The sequence below is a fragment of the Manacus vitellinus genome, unplaced genomic scaffold (assembly GCF_001715985.3).
Source record: "Manacus vitellinus isolate BGI_N305 unplaced genomic scaffold, ASM171598v3 scaffold_37_pilon, whole genome shotgun sequence".
Lineage (NCBI taxonomy): Eukaryota > Metazoa > Chordata > Aves > Passeriformes > Pipridae > Manacus > Manacus vitellinus.
The window spans coordinates 5172823-5200704 of NW_021940517.1; the positions used below are offsets into that span (position 1 = coordinate 5172823).

The 27882-nt window shown below is 42.0% G+C and overlaps 1 protein-coding gene across 1 annotated transcript; it reads right to left on the reverse strand.

Annotated features, from left to right (window-relative positions):
• Nucleotides 1-1082: 1082 nt before the first annotated feature.
• On the reverse strand, nt 1083-27882 carry CAPN9 (calpain 9). The gene is made up of 21 exons (XM_018077364.1): nt 27844-27882; nt 27524-27749; nt 22872-22941; nt 22314-22432; nt 21567-21700; nt 20752-20920; nt 19124-19207; nt 18787-18872; nt 16675-16752; nt 12794-12954; nt 11867-12024; nt 11020-11228; nt 10277-10313; nt 8793-8873; nt 8258-8315; nt 7614-7678; nt 5193-5261; nt 3726-3804; nt 2981-3097; nt 1890-1948; nt 1083-1109 (listed from the first exon to the last, which is right to left on the reverse strand). Exons 2-21 carry the CDS (start codon nt 27734-27736, stop codon nt 1083-1085), a joined length of 2073 nt encoding a protein of 690 aa, XP_017932853.1. The 5' UTR covers nt 27737-27749; nt 27844-27882.

The following is a 27882-nucleotide window of genomic DNA, read 5'->3' on the forward strand; positions in this document are numbered from 1 at the left end:
TATAAAATAGACATAAATTACGAAGATAATCATGGAAACAAATCCTACGAAGACCTCTTGAGTCCCTTGTTGCTCTTACTGTTATGTTTTAAGTCAGCAGTGGCTACCCACATCACATGAATGACACTGCATAAGTCACAGATGCAAAATAGCAATAGCTGCAGAGATCAGGACCTTACCAACAGGTACATTTAATTAATCTAAAATGATTATAGTTGCTCTTCTGGAGCATGATTGATGAGGGACATAGTCTCAGACTGTCTGGAGGAAAATGGCCCCATGCAAGAGCTCACTGTCTCAGAGGCCATGTGTTTCTCTGAAGATGAAGACAATGTGTGTGCAACTCTGCAGAGATTGGCCTATGGGACATGCTCTGGCCACAGAGCAAAGTGTGAAGCGGGGAAACTTTGTTGTTAGCAGAGGAAGGACTAGGGAAAGGTGAGATGCAACAACTTTTCCCTAAATTAAATCTGTGATGAATGTCAAATCTTAGCTCCAGCATTCTTCTAAGGAAGTGTGGGCCAGGAGCTTTTGTCAAAACTATTCAAAGGTGAGTTTTCACCCATACATACCCTAATCTTCCTTTATACACAGTTCACCAGACTGAAATTCATATGGCTACAACAGGGTACTCATTATGCAGCCACACATTATGCCTGGAAATAAATTCCAAACTGAACAAAGTTTTGTGCAGCTTTTATTTTCAAAAGAACCTTACAGCAAACTGTAGCCAAGCAGCAACAAAGACTTTTAATCACTGTAGTCTGTGCTGTGCTGAAACTGAATACAATCCTATTTTATAAAAACTGTGGTCACTCAGGAACATCAGTTTCAGTCAGCTTGAGAAGCATGTGTGCCCTATCCCAGTGACAAATCCAGTATCAGGCTTTACCAAAAACAAAAACGTGATCTGACTGTTGAACTCATCAACAGGGTTGGAGATCAGAAAGGGTGGGCAGCATGCATGTTCCTCTGCATGAAATCTCCTGGTAAAGTTTGCATGTAATGGGGACCTCAGCTGTTGGGGCAGAAGTCTGAGCAGCAATGTTGCAAGAAACTCCCGGCATCCAAGTCAGACTTCTTCAGATGTTCATTGCCAGATTGATAAACTAGTATCAGAAGAAAGATCAATTGTACAATAAATGATTTCAGGCCCTTCTCCCTTCCCATCTCTTTCACCAAATTAAGAGACATTCAAAAGCAGTGCCTTTCTCTGAATTGACCCCATGCAGGCAAAAAGAGACACCTCAGCCAGCATTTACTTTTGTGTTTGGAAGGAAGAAGGCAGAGCTCTCCAACTACTAGATGCTGGTAACAGCAGAGATTTTGTTTGCATTCCAGCAGTCCACACAGGCTCCCACATTTCTTTTGCCTGGAAATTTATTGTGCCTCACCCCAGGAAGCTTTGAGTTAGTAAAATGAGAGATGGGTCATATGCAACAGGGAGAAAGAGAGCACAAGGAAATAAAAAACCTGTGCTAAGCAGTATAAGAAGTAGATGATGGATATGCACAGGACAGGCTGATATGAAGTCCTAGGGGATTCAGGGAGAGTGAAAGACCCCCCCTTCCCCATCTGCTCCTTCCCCTTTCCCCCAGTGAAACCTGGCAGCTAAGGAAGTAAAAAATGCAGAGAATCTAGAAAGGGACATGGGAAGCTGTCAATATGCCACAGGGCAAGGAAGGAAGGAAATAGCATGGAGGAGATGTAATCAGTGTGTAGGCTGTAAAATTCCAGCCCTGCTGAAACCTATGGCTGATACCCTCTGCACTCCCACAGACATAGATGTCACCTGAAGTGTCATGCAGAAATACTCCAGTTCTTACAAGAGGACAAAGCTCTAGAGAAACCCCATCATTTTGTCAGTGTTTATGAATCTGTGCTCATACCTCGCCTATATTCAGGTTAATGAACTCCGTGTTTTTCACACTCAGTGCTTGGAATACTCCTGAAATGAAAAACAGGACACCAGTGCTATAAATACACCTCATTCATATTCATACACGAGCTCTCCATCCCACAGTGACGAGTGGCCATGCCAAGGAGAGGAAAGGCCTGGCGCAAAGGCGGCTTGCTTAGGATTGCTTGGTGCTGGTAGCTGCTCTGACAAAGCAAGTCCTTGCAAGAAGAAATGTCTTGCTTACTTTAGGCCTTTGTGGCAAGTCTCACCTCAGGACTTTTCTGGAAGAGGTGTCCTGATTGTGCTAAACAGTCAGATTTAGATGATTCTCCAAAATGAAGCCAAGTAATTTGCATTTCTTTATATATCTTATTTAACTTTTATCTCTCGGTATCTTAATACTTCTATTGCTACAGATTGAACCAGAATGTAAAGAGAAGAACAAAACAAAAAAGAATCAGTCAAGAAAGTTGACTTTGCTTGTCATAGAGTGAGTTGTGTTTTATTTGAATTTGGAGCTGCAATAACGATCACTTCAGCATATATCCAGCCATTTTACCTATCTCTACTACTGCTGCTCCGGAACGAGTGTGACCCTGTGCACAAATAAACTGAGACCTAGGGTGCCTTGATGTACAGGGAAACATATCTGCAGCCAAAAGTGGACAAGTTACCTAAAAGGTACAGGAGATACCTGCCCAAATGCATGCCAATTGTCTCTTTACATGAGGCACAAGAAATACTTGAACCTTGAACTTCTGTGATCCCAAATTAAGCTCCCGAGTGAGCCACAAGAAGGGCTATAACATGGACTTTACCAGCATTCTTCACATGCCTTCTACATTACTGAAGAGTTTGTGAAGCAAGCTCTATTCACATGGGGAAATTTTTCATTAGCAGCAGAACATTTTCACTTTACAGGAGAAAAGCCATCCTAAAAGCAAATGCTAAACAGAGCTCCTTTATGTTAGTCATGTACACACTTCATCTTGGATATTTTGCAACACACTCAACAACAGCCGAAAGTGGAACTTTTTTTCTTTCAAAGGGGAAGAAATTCCGGAGGAAGAAGATACTCACGACTTGCATTCTCTAGGCGAATTAAGCAGTTCAGAAAATCATCAAATTCAATCTGGAACTGTTCATCTGAGTATCGGAGGACAATGAGTTGCAGCAGGTAATTGTTGAGTTGGTACCCTTCACAAAGACACACACACAGAGAAAAAGTGAGCAACCTTGTAGGCCGGGGGGAATCGGCATATCTCTGCTAACTAATCTTGAAAACCAGTTAGTGGGAGGATACTCTGTGGCACACATCCCTCTGGAAAACAATCTGACCACAAAGGTCTTTAAGCTTGCAATGAGTAATAAACTCTGAACAAGAAATTTTGCAGTCAGTGCAGTTTCTATTCCATTCCTGTTGTGATGTATGAGACCATTCTGCCTTCTTGAAATTTGGAGGGATTTCTGCAAAACTATGTACTTTAATAAAAATAACTTGGGATGAAATACTAATTCAGTGAGTGCTCTTCCTAACAAGCATCTTACTCACTATTCCTTCAACTCTTCAGTGTAGATGGACTGTGAAGTGGTTTGTTTCAGAGTATAACCCTGCACATGTTGAGTTTAGCAGAGTTCAAGATTTCCCTGACTGACTGCCCTGCAGGATTGGGGATATCTGGGCTAATATTAGTCTGCTCAATGTGCCCAGGTCCTCTCTGGAGTCTAAACCTCCCCTGTGTTCAGGAGCACTTGGCCTTGTAATTGAATTCTGTTCTCTTTACCCACAGCTGATCTGCCAGATAAAATGCAGTGCTTGTCTCACCTGCAGCTTTAAGAGCACCACGAAGCTCGTAAGAGGACATGGAGCCAGATTTATCGAAGTCAAATTGAAGAAAGATACTCTGTTATGAAAGGAGCACATGGGAAGCTCAGTATTGGAATATGAAAGGGAGCACAGATATGGCATGGAAAGGCAAGGTGTTTCTCTCTAACTGCATAGTATAAGCATTTAAGAAAGTTGACAAGACCTTGGTCTAGATCCAGTCTGATTTTATAATTGAGGAGCAAATCTCAGTCTCAATTCTCTTTGTCCTATGAATAGGTCATTGTGACTTAAACAAGTTCTGACAAATCCAAAAGCCAAGAAATTATGAGTTGCTCTTCATTAAAAATTCCATTCTTTAAAAAAAGGTGACGTTATTTAGAAAGAATGTATTTTTCTTTGTCTTTTAACTGTAAAATTCTCTTAATCTCCTTTTAAGTTTTTCTCCATAATTCTGAACACTCGAGACAAATTGTTTAACATGAAGCTAAGATTGTCACTTACTCATTTACTTCTAGGTGTAAAATATCTGAATAGCCACATTCATGGTACTACCAAGAGAACTAGTCAAACAGTTTGAATTTTTATCTAAATTTTAAACAATTTTTAAGTTGGAGTTAAATTACATCCTTTCAATGAGACAACAAATATGACTCTCCTTTGGAATATGAGTTATTTAATAATGTTGTCACATTCAGCCTAAAATTTTCCAGCAAATATACTTGCAGATCTTCCTACAGGACCCAAGGATTTCTCAAGCCCCCTTGTTAAAAAACAATATGTCCTTTGTAAAAAGACATGTGGCATTAGTACCCAGAAAAAGTGTTTGCCTTCTCTGATGGACTAGACAAGAAACAAAGAACTGCATATTTTGAATGCTTTGGTGAAGCACAAATTCAGAAAAACCTATTAATGGCCATAAGGAAATAATTATGATGTCTGTATTTGAATATTCAGTCTGTGGCCTGATTCTGCATACTGCCTGATTACTGCCATATACAGTGAAAATGTGCTTAAAATTAGAATCAATACTTTCCCAGACTTTGGTACAGTTGACTCCTGAGAGATCAGTAATGAAAATGCAGTGACTTAGGAAATCACTGTTTCCACTAGTCATGAATCATCACTTTCTTCTTCTGTACAACAGCAGTAATGGAAACTCCTTAAGTTTCATTTTGATTGGCTTGCTTATTAGTGTCCATTGCATTCTTTATCCCAAACATAGTTGATTTGCTTACAAAAATCTCTGTTATTTCCAGAAAACCATTACGGTTTAGCATCAGGGAAAGCTAAGAATGTCTTTGATTATCCAAAACAAGCCCCCATGCTTTTAAAACATTTGTTTTGTGTTAAAATTCAAGGCTTGTAAACACTCTTGTCTCTTTTTTTGTCTGCACATACATAATAAACTATGCAGGAAGTAACTCATGAAATGAAGAAACAGATACAATGAATAATGTCACCTACTATCCATTTCTTCATTTTTTCCCAGAAAACTTTGAACTCACTGAATTCCAGTTTCCCATTGCCGTTGGTCTGGTAATCTGAACTAAGGAAAAGGACTTCTTATATGAAGGTCCAAATTCTGTCTGAACTTATCAGCATTGTTCCTTCAAGCAGAAAATGTAAAGTTGACTGGAAAGCCTATGGTGCTGCTGAAATTGGTATTGTGATTTCTCATGATGTACAGCTCCAGCAGCTTCAGTCATGGCTGTGGCTGTGATACTTGAGGAACATTATGTGATATAAAAACACAGCTGAGCAATTCAGACTTCATAGGAGGAAGAAAGACAGATTGTTCTAAGGCAAGAACAGCTTTGGATGTAAATGGGATATAAATGATTCAGAGAATTAAATTACCTGATTAAAACAAATTGCAACTGTACCCAAAGGAGTTAGTCAACCAATGTGCTATTCAGTATTTTTATCTAGAAACCAGACTCTGTTGCAATAGCTCAACCAAAAATTAATGGGAGTGGTGGGGTAAGGCTGGTGAGATCTAGTCCTTATGACCTGAAATAAATGTCTGTATAGCAGTTCTGAGAGACAGTGATTAGATCTGGCTGGCCTTTCCCCTTCCTGAAGTGTGAGTGACTTATTTTACTGAGTTACTAATGTCCCCCAAAGCACAGTTCACTTGCAGGATGGGGCACCTGCTCTGAAATGCTAAATAATGAATGGTCCCATTCCACCTCCCTTTTCCATCTTGCTAGGACAAAGCCCTCGCTCAGAAGGACACTAGCTCAGCAAGCATTCACAGAAGTCAAAACGTGTCAAGTGGCGTCTAGTTAATGCCTGTTGTTATTTAAGCATCTACACTAGTGACATTATTGAGGGCACCCACAGATCCCAAGAACGTTATCACTTCTGCAAAGACTCTGTCTTTTTACCCAGCCAGGCTTTTCTTCTTGGAGTCAGGTAGAACTCTGTCCCTGCTCCTCACTGCAACATGGTGACTGTTGCCAAGGAATTCGGTAGCATGTGACACAGAAGAGACTCTGCCAGCATTGACTTGGGTTTGCATTTGTCCTTGTGCTCCAAATAGCATGTCCAGAATGGGGTGGTTGTGTCTGCATTCCTTGTGCTTCCAAAGCAGAGGAAGAGATACCTCCCCATTTGTTCAAAACTATGCAGAAATTTGCTTGGAAGCATTGCAAATCATGGAAACTATTTAGTTATATTCTAAATAGTAAACCTAGGACTCCTGCCATGCTCCTGGGTCAAGTGCAGACCCTGGCTCTGTGCCAATACCATGTAAGGATGAGATGTGAACATGGACCAGCTCCCTACTGAGGCTTGGTTTCTAAGGGAGGAAATTTAGGACTGGTCCCCTGTTTCTCACTGCATGTGCAGGGTGACTGGTCTGCACTGAATTTTAATATTACAGACACAGCTTTAACAGGATAAAGTTTTGTCTGTTTTGATTTTCTATTAGAAATGTCTGAGAGGATGTTACCTCTGTCATGGACTGGAGCAACAAAATCAAAAGATAGGAACATTTCAGCTGAACAAGCAAGACCTAAACCAAATGTTAGATACTTGCTTTGTTAGGACTCTATCTGTTTTGTCTCACATGTAACAAAATTGTTTATTGGGAAAGCGTACTGCAAAAATAGCTCTACCTGAGGAGAAGCCATATTAAGCAAACTCAACAGGCACCAGAACATTGCAAAGGACGAAGCTGGTGGGGAAGTACCAGGGCTGTGATTCATCTCATCTAATGTCTGAGTAGTCATTTAGCATCCCTCAGTTAGGTACACCCAGAACAATTAATTACACCATCCTTTTCGCTATCTACAAAGGAAGTCTAGAAAGCTAGCTTAGATGTAGACACCTACACCACAAATGCCTAAATTTGGACAGATAACTCTCGCCCACATGTCTGTTTCCTGGAGTCCCAGAATCTAGCTGAAAGACCAGATTTTCCAGTTTTTAGACTTGTTGTCAAAAAAGCCACAGCTTTGACACCAGCAATTCTGAACACTCTGCTGAACCTTAATTTCTGAGCCATAACTTACATGCACAACTCTGTCTGGTAATTTAATTCTCCAGACAACAGACTTGAATTATGTCTTCTAGGCATTTTTCAGATAAACCACAGCTTGAAAAAGTGCACTGTTCTATACAGAAGTAACTTGAGATCTACTAAAGGTGCTCAGCATTAAAGCATCTGCACCTAAGTCTGCAGTAGAAAACAGTCTGTCTTGAAATTGCTAACTGCACATTTCTAAAATAAAAATCAAGATATAACTTTCACACATTTTTTTCTTTGGGTAATGTTCTGCCATGACATTACCAAATTCACCTCTGATACCCATGACAGGTAATGCTATGGACAACTATACTCAGTATTCATTTAGCCTCACAAGCACTTATTTGAAAGGATACATCCATAAGAGAAATGATATTTCGGCACGAAATGAGACTTAAGTTCTTGAATTTGATGTTCTTTGCTGAAAAAGAACAATAATAGGAAAAGAAATCATTGGGCAAAGATGTCTTTTATGAACTGAAAGTAGAAAACAGGATTCATGAGCAGAGATAGCTGACTATTAGTCCTCATTGTGGGAGGACCTGTGCACTGGAAGATGAAGGCAGCTCTCACTACAGAGAAGTCATAGCCAGACAGAAGATGTATTTACTGAAGACATGACAGGAAATATTGTCCTGTCCAAATCAGGAGTTCAGGTTTAGAGAGTAACGGATTTCCCATTCTACAAAGGGTCTGTAGCAGGGTCATGAACTACATCAAGGTCTTAAAAGTTGCAGCCCAGTCAGTGCCTGTCTCTTCCCAGCAGAGCAGTAGTGCAACAGAAAGCTGGCCTCACTGAGCTGACATGGATCTTGGTGGAAGCAGGGCAAGCTCATGGTTAGATCATGGACCAGATGTTTTCCTGGCTCTGGCCTGGCTGGCTGGAGGACATCAGGCAGGAGTTGTAGCACAGCCTTTATTTTTCTATTTGCAAATTAATTTAATTATAGCTTTTATAAAGTTCTGTACAGCTCCTAACTTAGAAGTTATCAGCACTTACTTTTCTTTAGTACAGCATTCAGAACATATTCAAGTTCTTCTGCAGATATCTCCATGTCCTAACGTAAAAAAAAAATAAAATTAAGAATAAAGTGAAGCATCTGTCACTTGAATGTTTCTGTAATCAAACATACCAAAAACCTCAGAAAACACAAACATCACCCATCTGTACTTCGTCATAACTCAGAAAAGGCTAAAAACTGAAGAACTGGCAAAATACAGGGAGTGCGCTGTGCATAAGTCTGTCTGCAGTAGATCTGCTGATTCAAAGAAAAATCAACTGCAGTGGAACATTAAAACAGGTAGGCTCCCTCAGACTTTGAGTTCTAGATTTGGTCATCCTGCTTGCTCACCAGGGACTGCACCCTTCTCCACCTAGACATAAGGCATGATGACATCTGCTGCCCAAACAACACACTACAACTAAACATACTACTCCCAAAAAACGACAGTTTTGTTTCACCTGGCACTATGTGGGAGCAGAAGTTTCCCCTCTTTCTACATCTTGTTCTGACCCGCAAGGGTTGTGCACTCACCTTTCCTGAAATCTGCTCAAACAGTGCCCAGAACTGCTTTTCTTCTTCAGTTTCTTCCGGGCTTGGTGTTGGGTGCAGAGGCTGAAACACCAACCATGCAGGTTACTATGAGAATTGTAAAACATGACATTTCTCCCGCACATAGCCCCTCTGTGCACTGGACCAGAGTACATCTTAAAATAAGGGTACATATGCTCCTGAACATCTCTAGATCTGAGGCCTCCCAGTCATCTAGCTGCCCAAGAGGAGTCTCACCCCCTCGTTTCCTTCACCTGGGTGAGTGTGTAGTGTGCCATTGCCTCGGCCATATCAAAAACAAGAGCACCCATCCTGGAAAACACCTCTCCTCTCATCCCACTGCTGCACCATTCTGTTTCCCTGGTCCTCCCCCAGTGGCATCATCCTGGGACCTTTCACTCTTCTTGAGAGCACCAGCCAGAAGAGGTTGCACTTCAGCATATTAACCCAGCACCATCCTGAGCCTAGAAATACTTTCAGTTGGCTGCCAGCTGAGTGCCTCAGTGCAGCTGTGAGAGCATAGAGTCCAAGCTTCAGTCTACAGCAATGAACGCAGAAGTGGAATAGTGTACAGCCACTGCTATGGTCGGAGTGACCATGTGGACAGAGAGAGGAAAAAGGAGGTAACAGCACAGCACAGGAGGCAAAGAATCGAGCTTTGTTTTCTCTACCCATAGAAGATGCAACATGGGCGCTATTTAGTGCACTCTAGAATGCCCTGGTGACACTGCTTGGATGCTCACACATTTTATGACCGTATGTATGTTCCCCACTTCCTTATGCTCAAGTTAGGATGCAGTCCCTTAATGACACTGGCACAGGTGAACAGATTTATTTTGCCACTGAACACGGCCCTGAGATCCCAGAAATGAAGATGCACTTGTTTAGCTGGTCCCTGGAGGAGAGTTTTACTAAAGAGGGACAAATGAGATCTTGGCTTAGCTTGTTTCCACGGAAAGGCACACCACAATTAATTGTTTATTTGCAGGGATACTCTTAAACAGGAGCTGACTCAGACTCAGCTGCAATTAGTGCTCAGCAGGCAGACCAAGCCATTCAAAACCAAAAAGAATTTATTCATTTCAGTAGGCACGTTCATGTGCAAGCATTCCCTCTCAAGCCCTGAAGATACTGAGAAGTAAAATAAAGTTATTTGTATACAAAAGGAATGTAGTTCCAGTGCTAATGAGTGTGCTTTCACTGCACACATGGTGGCTGACACCTACCTCTAATGCTGGCTGACACTGACTGCCTTGAAGTGGGTGCAGAAGGCTAACGATTATGATTTTGATTGTTACAGCTCTTTTACCATATTCAGCAGAGCTGAATACTTCAGTGACATACACAAAGCTGGCAATTGTGTAACATTCCTGTGAAATGAACGTGTTTTAGCCAAAGACAGTAAAAGCAATGTATGCCGGCTTCTGCTGAGCTATTCTCTTGCTATTTTCAGTCTGTAGACTTACCTCAGGGAGATCAATGGCAACATTTTCATCTAGATCCCTGGAGAAAACAAAACCTTATTCGGTATATGAAGACATTCAACATCTGCTTGGGGTGGAAGCTTGCCTATTGCATTTTCCAGAGGTAAATGATAAAACGGCTTCTTTTACTGAACAGGTTCAGTTTAGATAAAATTCATCACGAAATCAGACTTTAGCACTGTTTAAATTTTAGTATAAACCCCTGAAACAGACTTTAAGCACGACTCCAAGAGAGCACAGCTGTGCTTGTTGTCTGCTAAAGAATTCATCATCATCATCATGGCTAGGCTTTGCGAACGAAGATTTGGGAAGGACGATAAAGAATTAATAACATTCCTTATTCATTGTGAACACACTTTTTCCTCAACACCCTTTTTTAATATAAAATTGTCCTTCGGACAAACTGGGAGGAAACAAAGAGGAAGCAAACACTGCTGCCTACACAGATTCCCAAACAGTATCAGGCAGCTAGCAATGCTTCCTTGTGAAGCTTACAGCAGATTCACCATGGCACACCCTATTTCCCTACCTCCTAAACTCCTCTCAAAAAAAAGTCAGGTTTAGGAAAAATGGGCAAATGCAGAAAACCCCCAAACCATCAGGACCTGCCATGCCAGATTTCTGCTGTAGGGCTGGGTGCCCAGCAGCCAGACTCTCCCCAGCAGCCACCAATCCCATGTGCAAGGGAGGAGCACTGGAGGGCCCAGGGCTTCTTGCTGACTTACTCAGTGATGGCCTTCTTTTCAGAGAAAATCCTCAGGCAGAAATCCGCCTCCTGGTGCGGCTCAAACGTGGTCGGAATAAGAATGTAATCACCTGGTGGCAGCTTGAATCGGTTGGATACTTCCCTTAAATTAATGTAGGTTTTGCTCCTGGCCTTGGAGGGGTGGTACCTGAAGAAGTCTTTGTCCAAGTGTCCATCTCTGCCGGGGCTCTAGGAGGAGACAACAGGCAATGCTGCACTGGCCAGGGTGTGCTGGAGGCTATACTTGCCCCTTTCCTAGTCACAAAGGGAAACCCTTCCTGACACTCACTCCCCACTGCGATCCTGACTCTCATCCCCTCACCCAGGTGCTCACAGCAATGTAGCTCCCACCTTACAGCAAGAATCTATTATCAGTGTGCTTTCCCACACAGAAGGCAGTCTCAGATGACTTTGGGACATTGTCTTTCTACTTATACATTCCCTGTCGTTAAATGTCACCATCCCAGACAGGGTGTCACAGAGCAGTAACAACAGACTTGCCAATCTCAATCTCACTCAGTGACAGGCATCCTTGTGTGTAATGTGCCCCAAGAGGCTCAGAAGAAGCAACATCTCCTCTCTGTGAGCCAGGCAGGGAATAACAGAATCATGGGCCTGAGGAGTCTATCCTGGGAACCCATGGCCCCATACAGACTCCTAAATCCTCCTCTGACAGGACTCCATCCTCCATGGGGCTTGGCATCACTGAGAAGATTATTTTAAGAGCAAGGGCCCTAAAAATACATGATGACTGGAAGGGATAAAAACCCAGAGAAAGATTTGAATACCGATAATGCGGCTACTGCACTGTAAAAGCAATAGAGCACCTCATATATAGAGTAGCCAATGGTCAGCATTTCAGCACCAAGCTTCTTGAGTTTGCGGCGGCCCTTTTGCATCAGGGCTGCTATGAATGTGCAGTCATCTTGTCCATCGTCTTTCTCTGTCAAATGTAGCTTGATTTGTGGATTTGTCCAGAAAGTCTCTGCCAATGTAAAGAACATCAGAGAATTTTTTGCCTCAAGAATAATAATCCACCATGACCAAAAAAAAAAAAAAAAAAAAAAACAAAAAACCAAAAAAAAGATGAAAAACGACAATTAAGCTGAGGTTTCACTCAAACTGAGTTTTTCCACTAGCTTCTTTCCACTAAGCTTTGCAGAAAATAAGCCAAATCCCAAAGTCCTTCATGGAACTAGGTGTAAAAAGATTTTACGCCCAGTGCTTTATTAAGTTACCATGGTTTAAATAACATTGTCAGATGGGATTTTGTTAAAAGTATATAGCTACAATGATTCCACAGTGCTGCTGCCAGTCTGCAGCAACACAGTTCAGATCCGTGACACTGCTTCAGAGCCACATAAACATGTTGGCTGAGCTGGATTTTTTTGTCTCATTTTACACTTACTGCTGCAGTTGAACTGACTTATTTGGACCTAGTCCTGCTCCTGCAAATGTCAATGAGAGGTAAATCAGATCCAACGAACTTGAGAGCAAAGAAAGCAACTCTTGTACTGCAGTCTCAAGTGAGACCATATGAACATTTATCCCTCATTGGTCATTGCTGGCTTACTCATTCAAATCAGCGAGTCATAAAGCCCATGGTTTGAGTTTCTTCATTCTTGGTTTGTTCATCCAAATCATCCAATCACAGGAGGTGGAATGGTTCTGGTGACAGTGTAACTGGAGAGGTAGCTGAGGGTGGGTAAAGACTTCTGTGCCTGCTTCTCATTTTCAAACTAGTATCTACCTACCTAGAAAATTTCTACATCCTCCTGCAGTGGATCCTCGGACCCAGCTCCCCTGGTGGATGGTCACTTCCCACTTGTGGGCAGTGTTGTCTTCCAGGGCATCTGGAGTCAGGTTGCAGATCTCAACTTTATCAAAATGCACTTTGAAGTCTTCAAACTTCATCCTGAGTGAAAGACATGGAAAGGAACAGGCAGTCATTCATTTCAGTGAAGGATGCCAGCGGAAGTATTTACTCCCCAGAGTTCTAGGGCCAGATCATCAGCTCGTGTAGAGTAGTTGTGGTGACCATGGATATATGCCAGCATACAGCAGGAGATAAACTAGCTTTCACTCACTGTGGTGTAAAGCACAAGCACCATTTTTGTCTGCATCTCTTACACTTTTCTTTTTACACTATAACTCTGTTGATTTTATTCAGTTACAATTGAATATAAGATGAAATGGGCGTGACACCGGCACAAGTTATTCCACCAACACCATCCTGGCCTCAATGGCTGCACCTGTATAGTTGAATATCCAACTAAAGGATATCAAGCATGTGCAGGAACTAAGTCTTCAAACAAGTAATCTCTGTGTTCAATGCCAGCCACAATGATAGCACTACAAGGGTCACATGGTGATGGATTAGTCAAGCCATGGTATGATTACCAATCTGCACTGCAATTAAAGTAACGTTTGCATCTCTGCTAAGGTTCCTAGGTTCAAACTGTTCCCCCTCCCCTCCTCTATAGGTGCCTAGGATGTTGTCCTAGCAAAAACATACACCAAATATGACAGATAAAGTGTATTTGGACTTTAGAAATGGCTCCAACCTGCCCTTGAAGGTGGCATAGACACTGTTGTCTGCTACTGTGTCATGTAGATTACACCACATGTATTTTATACCCAATGTGGAGACATATACATGGCCATGGGAAGGAGGAAGCAAATGTCACAATATGGGTAGTTTTGAGCTGCTAGGCTGGGCTGATTGAAACTAGCCTGCTCAGCATGCCAAGAAGCAGATAAGCCATGTGATTTTATCTAGCAAGTAGAAGGGCAAAAAGATACCAACAGTCCTGCTGGCCAATGAGCCTGGTTCAGGACTCAGCAAACAGCCAAGAGAAGGGACAGCCAGAGCCAGGCAACACTGGGCACGGTGTACAGCCCTGAGCAAAAGGAACAGAGCAGTGAAGCTGTCTGAGAGACAGCAGATTGCATGATTTGCACTATAAGGACAGGAGGACCATAAGCTATAAGACTGAGGGCAGCCTTGGTAGGCTGAACTTCCCTTCGTAAATGAGTGGAGGTATTAGGCCTTCCTGAGGGCAATTTGGCATCCAGATGTGTTCTCTGCTCTGAATCACTATCAATAAGAACCCCTGTATCTCCATGGACTATAGAAATAACATACAGAAATCAATCTCCCCATTAACAAACTTCTATAACTATCCTTTTTGTCCTGTGGCTAGTGCCTAACAACAAAACGGAGTATCAAGAGACAAGAAGCCCCCCAAGAGCAGAGTTTATATGCAGCAGTGGCAGATACGACCCAGCCAGCCCCCAGTGTGGCTCATCAAACATAGCTAGTTTCATTTTTCTTCCTCACAAGAAATATATGTCTGTGGTGGTATTAATTTACACCTGCTTTGGGCCATTTTACAACTTTGTTTTGGTGTGGGAAGAAACAGCAGGGTTTGCTATCCTGAGCTCTGTCCTCTTTCTTGTCAGTGATTCCCATGTATTGCTGGCCTTAGGCACAGCTAATTCTCACTCTGATGCTCAGTACACTAAAGCAGGGGCAGCACAGCAAAATCTGTCTCTAAGTGGCTCCATTTCCTGGCCACACTATGCAATTCTGGGCTCTTTAGAAATGCGCTGCAAAGCAGATGAAGGAGTTGTACTCTATAGATTAGATTTGATGTCTAAGAGGTAAAACACCTGTTCTGACTTCTCTAGAGCTGTTCTGGGTCTGTACTTATGAAAGGAAGAGAAGACTCCGACCCTTTGATTTCAGGAGGGAAGGGACTAGGGTGACTGAGAAGCTGATTTCTTAGCCAGCAGCAAGATATCTCTTCGCATCCGTTTGAAGCACCTGGACAAGACTGATCCGAACTGCCAATATGTAGCCAAAATATCTTTGGGTTAGTTAATGAGATCAGAAGGCCCTAAGCATGTTAGCATGAAGATTTTCTTCAGTACTCACAAATCCAAACTAAAAATGGGACAAAAGGTCTTATCAGAGCATGTTTCCTGCCTTGACTGACTTATCCCACGCAAGGTAGGTGTCATATTATCTGAGTGTTTTCAGTCAACGCAAAAAGGCAGCACAGCTGTAGAGGAATACACGTTCATCTCTTTCCTCATTTGATAATTTTAATGTCTTTAGGGATATGACACACTATTGCTTATGCAAAGTCTTTATGGGAAGCCTGATGCAGAAACCATTAAGGTGTGGCTTAGAGAGGGCAAAGAGGCAAACACTTCTTAGAGAAATACACAGAAGTCAAAAAGCATTAAGAAAAATAAGTCTGATGGATGGGGTGGAGAGTTTAACTGGTATTGCACTTGTCTGACTGGTTTTGGAAGCATCTCTTATCTTTTGCATATGATTTTTGTCCACTTAATCCCTTCAGTGGAAATTTCAGTCCCAATGGCTTTTGTTTCTGATCTGAATGGCTGAGGTGCAGGATGATGAAAGCCAGCACTTGTCTGAGTAGCTCAAACTCATAAATTTTTATTCGCCTTCTGAGGATTTACTTAACTTTCAGCTTAGCTCCATTGAATAAATGACTTTTTCACAAATTTCATTGTCCATTTGATGCCTACTTGCACACTGTTACCTCCATTACAGAGTCAGGCTTTAAATTATACCCTGTATTGAGAGACTTCCAGGAGTTACTTGGGTTCCATGTAAAGTCTTTGTCTCCTTTTCATTCACCCCACAAGTTTCAGCTGTAGCCAGGTCAAAAACAGATGAAAAAAACCCAAAACCCAAACAAACACAAAAGCTTTCTGGAGAGACATTTGCAATGTCAATAACAAAATAACTCAAAATATCCTATATAAAAATACAGTAATGGAGCAGCCACTGTACCTTCCTCCCTCCAGAGCTATCAAAGTTTGGGATAGCTCTTATGTGCTACAGTATAGGACTTAATGTGCTATATTGTCTATCTCAAATAACTTTTCAGGCCTGAAGTTGAACTTTGGTTTAACTTGCAGGGCAAATCTGGAATAGCAGCACTGCATTCCTCTCTAGATTTACTTCTGTGTAGAAGAGATGAGCATCTGGCCCTAGAAAATGTGATAAGACACATTGTCAGTAGCTCACAGTGTGGCTGATATAGTGGGGGATCATGTGCAAGTCAGCCATCTGCCTGTCTGAGATCATGAATTTGGCATGAAGAACACTTCACACTTCTAAAGCAATTTCCACCATGTTGTAGGGTTTTTTTCCCTTTCATTTCATCTTTTCTTCAATTTTTCCATAATTTCACACATATCTTGGTGTTCTTTTACTTTCTGCAATTAGTAGTATTGCTTCTCAGGACTCCCTTCTCTTCCAGAAGGCATTTCATAGTTGATACAATACAATACAATGCTCCCTTCTGTATAGCCTGACTTTGTTCACAGGAAGGATTTAAAGGGTATTACATTCATGGGATACACAGAGTATTTGAAATATACTAATGCCATTAACTTAACTGATCTTTTTTTATTAAAATAGATACAGGCACACATGAAACACACCAAAAACCAAGTGAGCATTCTACCTGCCCTCTCTTAGACAGAAAATTAGGCAGAATTTCCTCACACAGAGACTTCTTCCTTATTGCTTGTTTTGGCCACTTGCACCTTGATTTCTGACTAGAATCACACATTTTAAAAATCTGTGGCTTACCAGAACTCTCCATCATCCTGTGTTGCCTGAGATAGGCGTCTCTGCTCTGACGGGCTGACTGAATGCCACTCTGGAGAGCTGCAAGAAAACAAAACCAAGCTTTATTACAGGTATGTGGCAATTAGTTTTCCCTGGCTCAGAATGACTGTCTGGGCATAGAACCAGGCTGTTCTTCTTCCAAATGTATTTTATTTGTACAGCTTACACAGATGCAGATGCTGACATTCATGGTCACAGAGATCCAACTAATGTAGCTGGAAGCAGGACCAGGTCAAAGATCCCAAAGCTTCTCCAGAACAGTCTTAACATGAGTTATTGCCTGCATTCGGAATTGGGACTGCTGTCAGATGTTCAGGTTGGATATAATACGGCTAATCATAAACCTCAAGATTTTGGTAAGCCACACCCAACACCCCTACAACACCAGCTGTGGCAGATCAAAACCAAAAAAAACCTGATAAAGCTTTTTTAAAAAAACAGAAGTGCCCTACTACATTTCTAATCTGACATAACAAACAGAGAGTAGCAGGCACCTTGTGTTGAGGTTTTTAATTCCAGCAACCACTGCAAAATGTTAATACAGTTTCCTGTATTGACCTGCAAGCCCCTCTGCATCTTGAGCTCCAGAAAGCCTCCCAAGTGCAGAGTCAGAGCTTTGCTTTGCAGAGACAGCCTTTTCAATAAACAGCACAAATTGGCAGATGCCTGTCCTGATCATAACCTCTGTGTCTTTTTCAGATTTAAGCAGTCATTATATATGCCAATTATCCATATTTTTCTTCACGATAACAAAGAATCAGAGCTGCTGTGGACATATTTCATTTATTTCTGAGTCATGCTAAGGACAGGGACATACAAAGTAGTCCCACAGATGACTGTATGTCTCAGGAATATTAAAAGGCCAGACAGGTTATGGCTCCTCTCCTGTACATCTGTGTGAATAAAGCAAACCTCAGAAGAAGAAAATGAAACAAAAATGAAGCCATGCATATACCTAAAAATATATTGGAAAGTGTATGTTGGAGAGGAATTCAGTGCTGTTTTTTACTACCTTTTTTTTTTTATTTTGTATTGTTTGCACTTTGTTTAACTTTGGAAGTAAAACCAGACTGGTTTTCAGACTAATCCTGCTGTACATTTTTGTGTCCTTTCACAACTTTGGTGGGTACCACGTGGAGAGGGTCTCATTTAATGGTCATATATTATTATATATAGGTAGAAACCTTAGAGGTTTCTGTTTATTCCCGATGTGTTTAGGAACCCTAAACAGTAAATGCAACTAGAGACTCATAAGCTGTCTAGAGGGGGTAATACAATATCAGTTTCATGTTATTTGCAGTAGGACACAAAGTACGGATGTTGTGTTACAAGTACTACAGCAGCAGGCTTGTAAAAAATAAACAAAAAGATCACTCCAAATGTATAATTTTTAGAATTGATGTGAAGATAGAATACTCTTTCTTGGAAGATTTTGGTACAAGGAGATAAGAGTTTCACTTAGAAAGGCTTTCTGCCTAAAAGGTAACTTTCTCAAAGGCAGTTTCAATGCTTTCCCTTCCCCCACATTCCAAGGAAAACTCTCAGCCCCTCTCTCTGATATATGAGAGGAGAGAGATAATGCTTACAGAAATGCAACAGGGCTGCTGCGGCCTGGGGAGAGTCGGGGGGGCCAGCGATGATAAAGCCCAGGAGTGAACAGGAGGTTGGCCTTTCCTCTGAGGCCCGGTGCTGTCTGTAGCACTGTGAGATTTTTGTAAGTTTTTACTGTCTTGGCCTCCAAAATAAACCTTTCCACTGCCTTGGCATTTTGGGGGAAAGTACTTTGTATATTTTACCTTACAATTGGGAGTCTATTAAAATTAACTTATCTCATTTGTATTAATGTACAATTTGTGTTAATGCTAGGCTTTTGGGGCTAAACAACCTTGCCAGTATTGAACTGTCTTGAAAATGCTGAGGGAGACAAGTTAGAATGGCAGTAATACTGTTATGCATGTGCAAACTCTTGATTTAATTTTCAGTGGAATAGCTGGGGCTGCAGAAAACTATCTGTGGAGCAGAAGCTGGGATTTGGCCTTCGTGAGGCCAGAGTGTATGGGACAGCACACGCACTTGTCACTCCAAGGACCATTCCACTCGACCTGTCCCCAGGGGTTCCTTATCCTTATGAGCTGCACTTGCCGGCCCCGATAGCTCACCTGAGGAAGAAGGAAATAGAGAAAATATCAAGTGTCAGTATTTGGGGAGCAGGACTTCCCCAGCATGTAGAAGCTGGGCAAGGTGGTGTTAACAGCTGGGCAAAAGGTGCAGACTGCCACACGATATGTGGGAGGGAAAGGTGGATGGGAATTTGGGTAACTTCCCCAGCATAACTTCCCCCATCACCTGAGGAGACACTCCTTTATTTTTTCCCTAGGTCTCTTCTTGCCCCCCCCACTGCTGAACGTACCTCTTCGATGCCAGTCACAGAGTAAGCATGGCCCTTTATAAGGCCAAAGGGGGTTCGGGCTTCTGACTCGGCAGCACTGCTGGTCTGAAATATGGGAAAAATATGTGAATCTTTCTCTTCAGAGTGAGACAGCAAGTGGTGCCACCTGGTCCTTTTCAAGCAGCAGGTGGGAGGTCAGTGGCTAACCAGTACTATGAGCAAAAAACCTTTCCGCTCAGTGCAGGGAGTGATGGTGGAATGGGGCCCTTTTAGGAAATGATATGGGGTTTTTTTAAGCATTGTTTACTCAGAGCAAACACTAGGTGGTTCCAGGGTGGAATTCCTTCTCTGCCCCATGATTTTGTTTCAGCATCATCTACATTTCCAGGATCTCATCCTTAACTCCCATTCAAATATAGTTTGTGCCAGCTAAGGGATAGGAAAAAGTGGTGACTGAGATCAAGTGTTGATATGGTCTCAATTCTTGTAAAAAGACATTGATGGACAGTGATGGTGGTTAAGGGTCCCATCAGCCAGCCAAATATCACACTCTCTGTCTATCCCAATAAATATTTAACTAGTCTTTGCAAGTAGCAAAGCTTCTTTTGGAGAAAGAGTGAAATTCAAATCGGAAAACACTGAAGCCCAAAGTTGAGGGTATAGTCTGGAGTGAAAGAGCAAGTTTGTGGAAAAGCCGTCCTTTCAATCAGGCAGACAATGGGTTTGACATAACAGGCCTCCCTCTGTCTGGCTGTATTTTCAATGATGAGGCTTTTGGTCAGAGGGCAAATTAAAGCCTCTCTCCTTCTACCCCAGCCTGAGCACTTCCCTTGCCTTTGTTACAAGGATCCAAAAGGGAAATGAAATATTTTGTGCTTGGTGGGAATTTGCCTTTAATCAGAAACCATTTTCTCCAGTTGCTCATTCTGGTGGAGAAACCTGGCACACACTTGTTTCTGAACTGCCTTTTCTGCTGAGCACAGTCAGCAAGGAACAGAAACTCTTGCTGTTGAGCAGCTCAAGCATTTTTTACCAGAAAGCTAAAGACATGTAGACAGCTCCTTTTACCCCAGGTCTGACACACTGGCAGAGCAGCGTAAGTAACCTATGTAGGTACTACCCACCAGCAACCTTTTCTCTGTGAAAGCTGGAGGTTTTAGTCACTGGAGAGATAAAACTGAAATATCCTAAGACACAGACTCTGTTTACAAACAAACACACTGACCCCCAAATGTCGTGGGGACTTGGGGGAACTCAAGACAAGTGTTGCAGAATTCAGGGCTGAAAAATACCCCAATTTTGTAGTCTCTGGAACCAGTAAGCCTTCAGAAAAGCTATGGCCAATTTTAATGCTAAGTGACCAAAGAAGTGAGAAAATAAAGTTTACTCCCACCAAGTGCTTGTCATTATTGCCTTAAATACACTGGACATCACCTACTGAAAAGATATTAGTTTTTTCTTTTCTTTTGAAAAACTGTACTAAGGACTACATTAATATTACATATATACCAGTTCATAGCTATTATTGGAAGAGTTAAGTGCATATGCATCTACTTTTCATTCATTTTAACAGTCTTTAAAAAGTAGAGTTTTTTAACACAAAAACCCCAAAACTAAACTGAGAAATACAGATCCCATTTCTTACTTACATCAATAGAGCAGCCCACCATTGAGCCTCTTTTCAGGGCTTTTTCTAGGATTTCATAGAAATTGTCAGGAGCCGCCTTAACATCATACATTTCTCCTATACCTCCAGTGAAATCCTCCATGGCTTCTATTGTACTGCCGCCTTTCAGAGCCTCATAGCTTCCATTCAACCTGGAAAACATATGCTGACTGCGAGAATTGCTTCCAAAACCTTGAAGATATCTATGCTTGAGAGCATTCTCGCACATGTGTAAAATTGCAGCAATGGCATTGAAGTCAAAATAAGTACCCTAAAATGTACCCAGGATACATGGGAGGAGTATTAAGATCATTCTGCCTTCCTTTTTAGATGCATTTTTAATTCATCCATTTTTCCATATCATTAAAGCCTGAGGCTTTTCTTTCTTTAGTGTGGGTTGTCTGGTTGGCCAGGACTGAATATTACTGTGTATCAGATGTGTCAGTGGCTTGCTACCTGCCAAAGCATTTAAAAATGCAAAGTTAGCCAGAACGATCAATTGAGGTCTCAGCAGAGACTCAAATGGCAGGATTCAGGCTTTCATTCAATGCTATTGCTGTCAGCTAGGTTGTATTTAATGATGTGCTGGAAGCTGGACCAGCTCACAAGAGAGACATCTTTAGATCAGGGCAGCAGCAAATGTAAACCACCCCTTTCAAAACAATAATAATAACAATAACAATAATAATAATAATAAAGCTGGCTAGAAACTGTTCACTAGAATTGTGAATAGCATATGAACAAATTGTGAAGAATATATGTACAAATACCAAAATATGTTTGTGCAGTACGACTTACTTGGCATAGGCTTTCTCTAGTAAGGCACTCCAAAATTCATTGAGATCAGCTGAGTGCAGGAAAACCAACCGGCCTTTGAAGGTGGGTAATCGGTCATCTATCACAACATCCAACCACTCGTTGTGCTGCCAGAACTGTTTAGAAGGGATGGGGCATGAATTTGCTGACAACATGTCATTTTTCTGAACATAGGATTCTGGTGTCTCAGTATTTCTAACTGTAAGTTAGGTTTGATTAGAAGACATACGTAAATAATCTGTTCCCACTCTACTAGGCTAGGCTGCTCTCCAGGAAGGGTAATCTATCTTAAGAAAAGACTAAGATTAAAAGTGTAGACCTGTGCTGCAGCTCCCTGTCAGGACAACATCACTCATGTAGCTACAGAAGTGTTCACCACATGATTCAAGACACCTTTAAGACACACACATATTACATAGTTCAACTCCTTTAAGGACTTATATCCTAAGTGAGGTTTGTGTGTCCAGGAAATGTGAAATGATTTCTAAAGCCATGTGTCTCTTCACAGACCAGGAGCGTGTGTGTGTGTGTGTGTGTGTGTGTGTGTATGTGCCTGTGGGAGGTTGATGTAGTCTTTAGGTTGTTTCTTGAAACATGAACAACAGCGTAAGATTGGCAATTCATACGTTTTTAATGTTTCCTCTGCAGTATCTGGCAACCCCACTGCAAAATAAACCATGACATGTAATGATGGAAATGTGTTTAAGCTGTGCCAGATATTCATCCTACCTGGAAGTGAAATATTCCAGCATAATCTGGCCCAAAATTTTGATCCAGTGGCACCACTCTTGCTAGTGTTTTTTCATTCAGTGTGAGAGAAGCTATGGCTGCTAATAGCCAGCAGTCACCTGTGAATTGAGAAAGAGAAAAAAAAAACCCTCATTTTCTTCCCTTCAAGAAGAGAAGGGGCAAGAGGAGATGTCATGGCAGTTAGCTACTACCTCCCTTGAAATCCAAAAGACAGCCCACTTGCCCCCAGAAGGGTGTCCCTACCTGGTCAGGTCAGACTGTGCTTCAGACTGGAGGTGCTGGTAGACAAAAGACTCCCTTGGCCTCACAGTACCCTCAAGTGGAGATCCTTCCCTGATCTGGAATCCCACTGCTCCAAGACAATCCCTGACAGGGATGGGAGGGAACAATCAAAAGGTAGCTGTGGGCCAGGTGAGCATGGGCAGTACCTCCAGCTTCACTGCTCCCACCAGTTCAGGAGGGACAACACGCCCTCACGTGTGATGATATTCCTCCTGCTCCTCATGGTGGGTAGACATTCCAGGGGGAATCACTCACCAAGATCCCCTTGGCAAATGTCAGTTCTTGTGGCTCCCCCAAGGATAAACTTGGGGTCTTTGACAATGTCCTGCAACAGTGAGAGAGAGACACAGAAATTACTTAGAACGTGCCAGGAAAATAACACCATCACTCTGAGCCTAGACTTGCACCAGTGCTGACAAACCCTGCATGCCACTTGAGCTATATTATCCTGTAGCAGTGTAGCCACCACGAAGAACTACATGGGGAATCTTTGCTAATTAATTACAGTGTACAGCAATTAAAAAATCAACTATCCTCATATTTTTATAATTAGTTGGCTGCTAATGAAAAGCTAGCAAACTTTATTCATCTGTAGGCAATTGTTAAAATATCATAGCACAAACTGGTCCAGAAGCTTGATGTTAGGCTACAACCCTGGTTAACAGGGCTTTTTGTTAGCTTGCTTTCCCCCAGTGGCTGGAAAAACTAAAATTGGCTATTTACTTTTAATCGAATTATTAAGCCTTTTATTTACTTGCCCATAATATCTGGAACATACAGTGTTTGACAACCATGAGACTATTTCCTCCTCAATAAAGCAAACAACAAAGGCAGACTTCAGCCTCGTTACTTTTTAGGAGGAGCTAATGCTACCCACCCTTGTATGCTCAGAGGTCAGAGGGATTGGTACTCATGGTGGCATTAAAGGAATTCTCAAGCATTTATTTGACTGTTTTAGCTCAATTACTAGCACCACAGCTGGATAGAAAAATTACAGTAATAAACCAATAAATGTGACAGGAATTCCTCTCTTCTCCCTTCTCCCATGACTTGTAAATTGAATTTAATTGATTGAACTGAATAGAAAATGGAAGAGGAGAGTACCTACTATATTACTAGAGGAATATGCCTGTAGTTAATCAATCTGGCCTATACATTATTGCAGACCCTATGGCATGAAGCAGATCCTTCTGCCTAAGTGGCAAATAAAACAAATTAATGACAGAGGGAAAACAGAATTACACATTCAGTCATTTAATCCCTGCATTTGCCTAGATGAAACTGAGCTGCTTTTAGTTCATATCACTGTATTTTGTCTGGCTACAGGGCAGAGTATTGATAGTCTTGTTCAGCTTCCTGCACTTATTGCTGAAGCACCTACTGCTAGCCACTGCTGGAGCCAGGGCACTCTCCACAGTGAAACAGCATTGCTCCTGTGAAGGTCACTGTGCAGAGGCAGTATTCAGGAGGAAGCTGGTTTGCATAGTTTTTGTTTGTCTTTGCTGGGGAGGAGGTGGTGGCCAGGTTGTGCCTCAGGCACAGGTGCCCCAGGGAGGAGGTACTACAGAATGTCATATCATCAGACTGTAGAGCAAAGGGAAATCAAACAACAGCTCCTCCTTACCGGGCTCACCTGCTTATTAAATACACTCAGTCTTGCTGAGACTGGACATGAACAATAAAAACCATAGCTCGCTTCCTTTAGACATTAATATAGCAATGCCTGAAAAAGTAGCTGGTCTTCAATAACCTACCTTGTTTTAACACCATTGCTCCCAGGAGACATAATTCTCACTGCAAGTAATGTATTTAGCTGTTACCAAGAAACTCTGTGTGTTAGCAAAGGACAAGATAAAAAACCTTTCCACTGACATAGGTCTGAACATTAGATTTATGACTCATTGCTCATTACACATCTCTGCAACAGACATATGGAAAAAATGTTTTGAACCTCATATGTCTACAGCAAAGAAAAATAATTTTAAAAAATCAATAAAAAGGATTTGGAAGGATTTTAACTGGACATGTGCCACATTCTCTACTACACGAAAGCAAACATACTCTACAGTTTTTGAGTGGATACTGGAAAAAAAATATTAATTTTAAAGGGATTTTCAGACTGGATGGTTTAATAATGTATCAGGGCTTTCAATAAGCTAAAGGACAAAACCCAGAGGTGGATCTTGCATTCACACACAGCATACAGTAATTCAAAGATTCACCTGTACGAGGACATTGCCTAAAAGTAGGGACATGCAGTCCTCAGAGAGATGAAACACAGTGACCCATGACTCTCCTGATGCTACATCAAAGCTGTGTTTCTTTAAACTCAAAAGAAAAGAAACTGCATCATCTGCTCCTGTCTCACACTGGTAGAGGGAGTGCATAGGGACCTAAGACAGGCTGGGGGTGAAGCTGTTTAGGTGGTTTCCTCTATTACATTTCTCTGCCTGGTTCAAAGCTGTCATACCGGTTGCCCATGGCTGTTCATATTAGGAGTATTTCTTCCTTACTTCCTCCTGTAGACCATAGACTCATTTGATATGGGTAAAACCCATTTGTCTTTCTATTTTGGGGTTGTTTTTTTTTTCATTCTTCAATTTATATGTCTAACTTTCCCAGACACTGGGCTGTTGAATTCATCACAGCAGCTGAATTTAGATAGAAAGTATGAAAGAAAAAAAGAAAGGGAAGGGAAGGAAAAAGGGGAAATATCATGAGAAAAGGGTCTTCTGTTCTGCAAATCATTCTAAAATTTTGATAAGGTACAGTTTCAAAGGTTTAATTCGTAATGAAAAGGGATTGCTAAATGAAATCACTAAATATCTTTCTGCATCTTACAGCACTTGAAATTTATGTAGAAAGTCAGATATTCATCTGGTGCAGATTCCCACAGCTTACTAGTTGCAATGGGAGATTTACAGATTAGGACTAGCTGAGGGTCTTGTTCATGCTGCATACAAACATGCATACCTAGATCTGTGCATGTCAAAATAATGAGAAAGCCTTCTCTACTCTCATTACTAAAGATTAAACTCTAACAGACTGTAGATCAGAAGATTTATCCCTGCAATTACCTGCATGTATTTTGCTATGCTCCACCTAAGCTGCTGTAAAATACTGGTGGGAGAGGCAGTAAAAACCAGTCACCATGAAAGGCAGTTTGAATGCAGATACCCTACACAGAGGCCGTGCTCTTGTGCTCACCCTCTCCAGCACCACAGCTTCACCAGCTGAGCTGTGGCACCTAAACTGGCACAGGCTCCAGGCCTATATCTTGCAAAGTAAAACGTGTTAAATTGAAATTGTTTTTCAATGTCTCTATTTTGGTGCTGGTCCTGATGGACAGTCGAGATGAAACTTAAATGCTTAAGGTTTACCTTAAATACTAAGGAGCCAGAGAAGAGCATAACTAATACTCTGTCCTTACACATCCTCTCAGCCTCCCCTGAGTTTTATTTCTCACTGTGCAGCTCACAAAAGTGCACGGTAGGAATTGGAGCGTAAAGGCAGATGCCATTTCAGGTAACTTACTTGTCCTGGAAATTCTTCCAGTTCAGCATACAGAGATCCTGAAGACAGACCGTTCTCCACTACCCTTGGGTACCATACACACGGGTACACAAGCTCTCAACCACTCCTGGTCACATTTTACATAAAAGTTTAACTATTGTGAAGCCCAAATGGAAAAAAAGGCAAACTAGCACCCAACGGCTGGCCAAAGGAAAACCATTCTTTATGATTTACTGTTGCAGGCACTTGCATTTTTGATGCCCCACAGCACTCCAGAGTTACCATATCCAAAGTATCTCACCCTCACAGCCATCTCCTTGCTGGGAGGGGCAGCCCCACAGCCCACCTGGCTTTTGGAGCACAGATAGGCAAGGCAGGCAGCAATGCCTGTGGGGGTTGCACTTGCCATGTGGAGGGATCTTGTATTTTCTTCATAACAGAAACTTGTCCAGGAGTAATATCTTTAATTCTGCTCTGTAGCGGCACTGCGTTAACTATCAAATGCTGAGGCATTTGAATGTCTATCACTGTGGATAAAGATAAGGTAAAATTTAAACACTTCTTTAAGCTTATTTTGTTCTTTTTCTCCCTTGGCATCAGTGTCGCCAAAGGAAAGTTTTCTACTAAGGAAGAACCTTTCGGATTATGAAAAAAAGAGAGAATAAACATCAGTCATTAGCAAAAAAATGAAATGTTGCCACAGATTTTCTGTGGTTATTAGTTACAGAGTGAAGTGGGGAGAAGGAACCTGGAGTGATGCTGGGTTTGTGATCTGAGAGCATGGGACTAGTGAAGCTTCAGGCTCTTGCTGTGTTATTAATGACTGTTATGCAAGATGCATTAAGAGATACTCATTGAGCCCTTGGCTACTGCTGAATGGCTCAGTAACCATGGCATGTATTCGTAATCTCTCAGTGTTTCCTAATGGAAGTGAGTAAGTAACTGTAAGACTCATACTCTAAAAATTAAAAGGTTTGAATTTTTTTAAGTTTAACCTTAATTATGAATTTCCTACATTAACAACACTCAATTTTACAAAGTTAGAACATCATCATTACGTATTTACCCTTAATTCCTTGCATGTCCTCTTATTGTCATCTTTTGTTTGGTAATAATGCAGGAGAGAAGGCTGACTACGAGTTGTTTATGCACGCACATAAATACACACGCATAAGTGTGTCTATACAAAGAGCTACACCTGAAAAATGGGGTAAAGCTTTCCAGCTCTCTCATCCTGCAGCTTGAGCTCTTTGTGAGTGATATCCCAATGCTGTGCCACTGCCCACTTCACCTCCACATCTCCCTGAACCTTCCACACATTTGGAGCAATCCTGAAGCACAGCGGTGCCTGACTCCTGGCATGGTGTGAAGAGAGAACACAACGGCACACTCACCCCAGGCCTCTTCCAGATGAAGGGAATTGGTGGGTTTTCACTGAAGAAGAGCGAGGAGTTGCAGGCGGGGAAGTCGGAGTCCTCGAAGAGGACCCCCCTGCGCAGGCACTCCTGTCTCAGCTCCTCGTAGCCCTTCCCCGAGCTGTGGGTGGCACGCGCAGCCCCGGGCAGCGCAGATGCCCTCGGCTTCGAGCTCTGGTACAGGTAGGGCATGTCTCCCTCCTACCTGCCAGAGAGAGCCCGGGGAGCCGAGGCTTAGCTGGTGGTGGAGACGGAACGAGGAGGCGAGCAAGAGGAGAAAGAGAGGAGAGCAAAAATACCTCAAGTGCCTCGTGAAGCGAAAGACGGAGGAAAGGACT

Coding starts and splice junctions, on each gene's coding strand:
- CAPN9 (XM_018077364.1), bottom strand. CDS start 27,736: ATGCCCTACCTGTACCAGAGCTCGAAGCCGAGGGCATCTGCGCTGCCC. Junction 18,873..19,123: donor CTGTGACTGGCATCGAAGAG/GTACGTTCAGCA, acceptor CTTCTTCCTCAG/GTGAGCTATCGGGGCCGGCA. Junction 11,229..11,866: donor TTGGCTACTCTATATATGAG/GTGCTCTATTGC, acceptor GTCTCCTCCTAG/AGCCCCGGCAGAGATGGACA.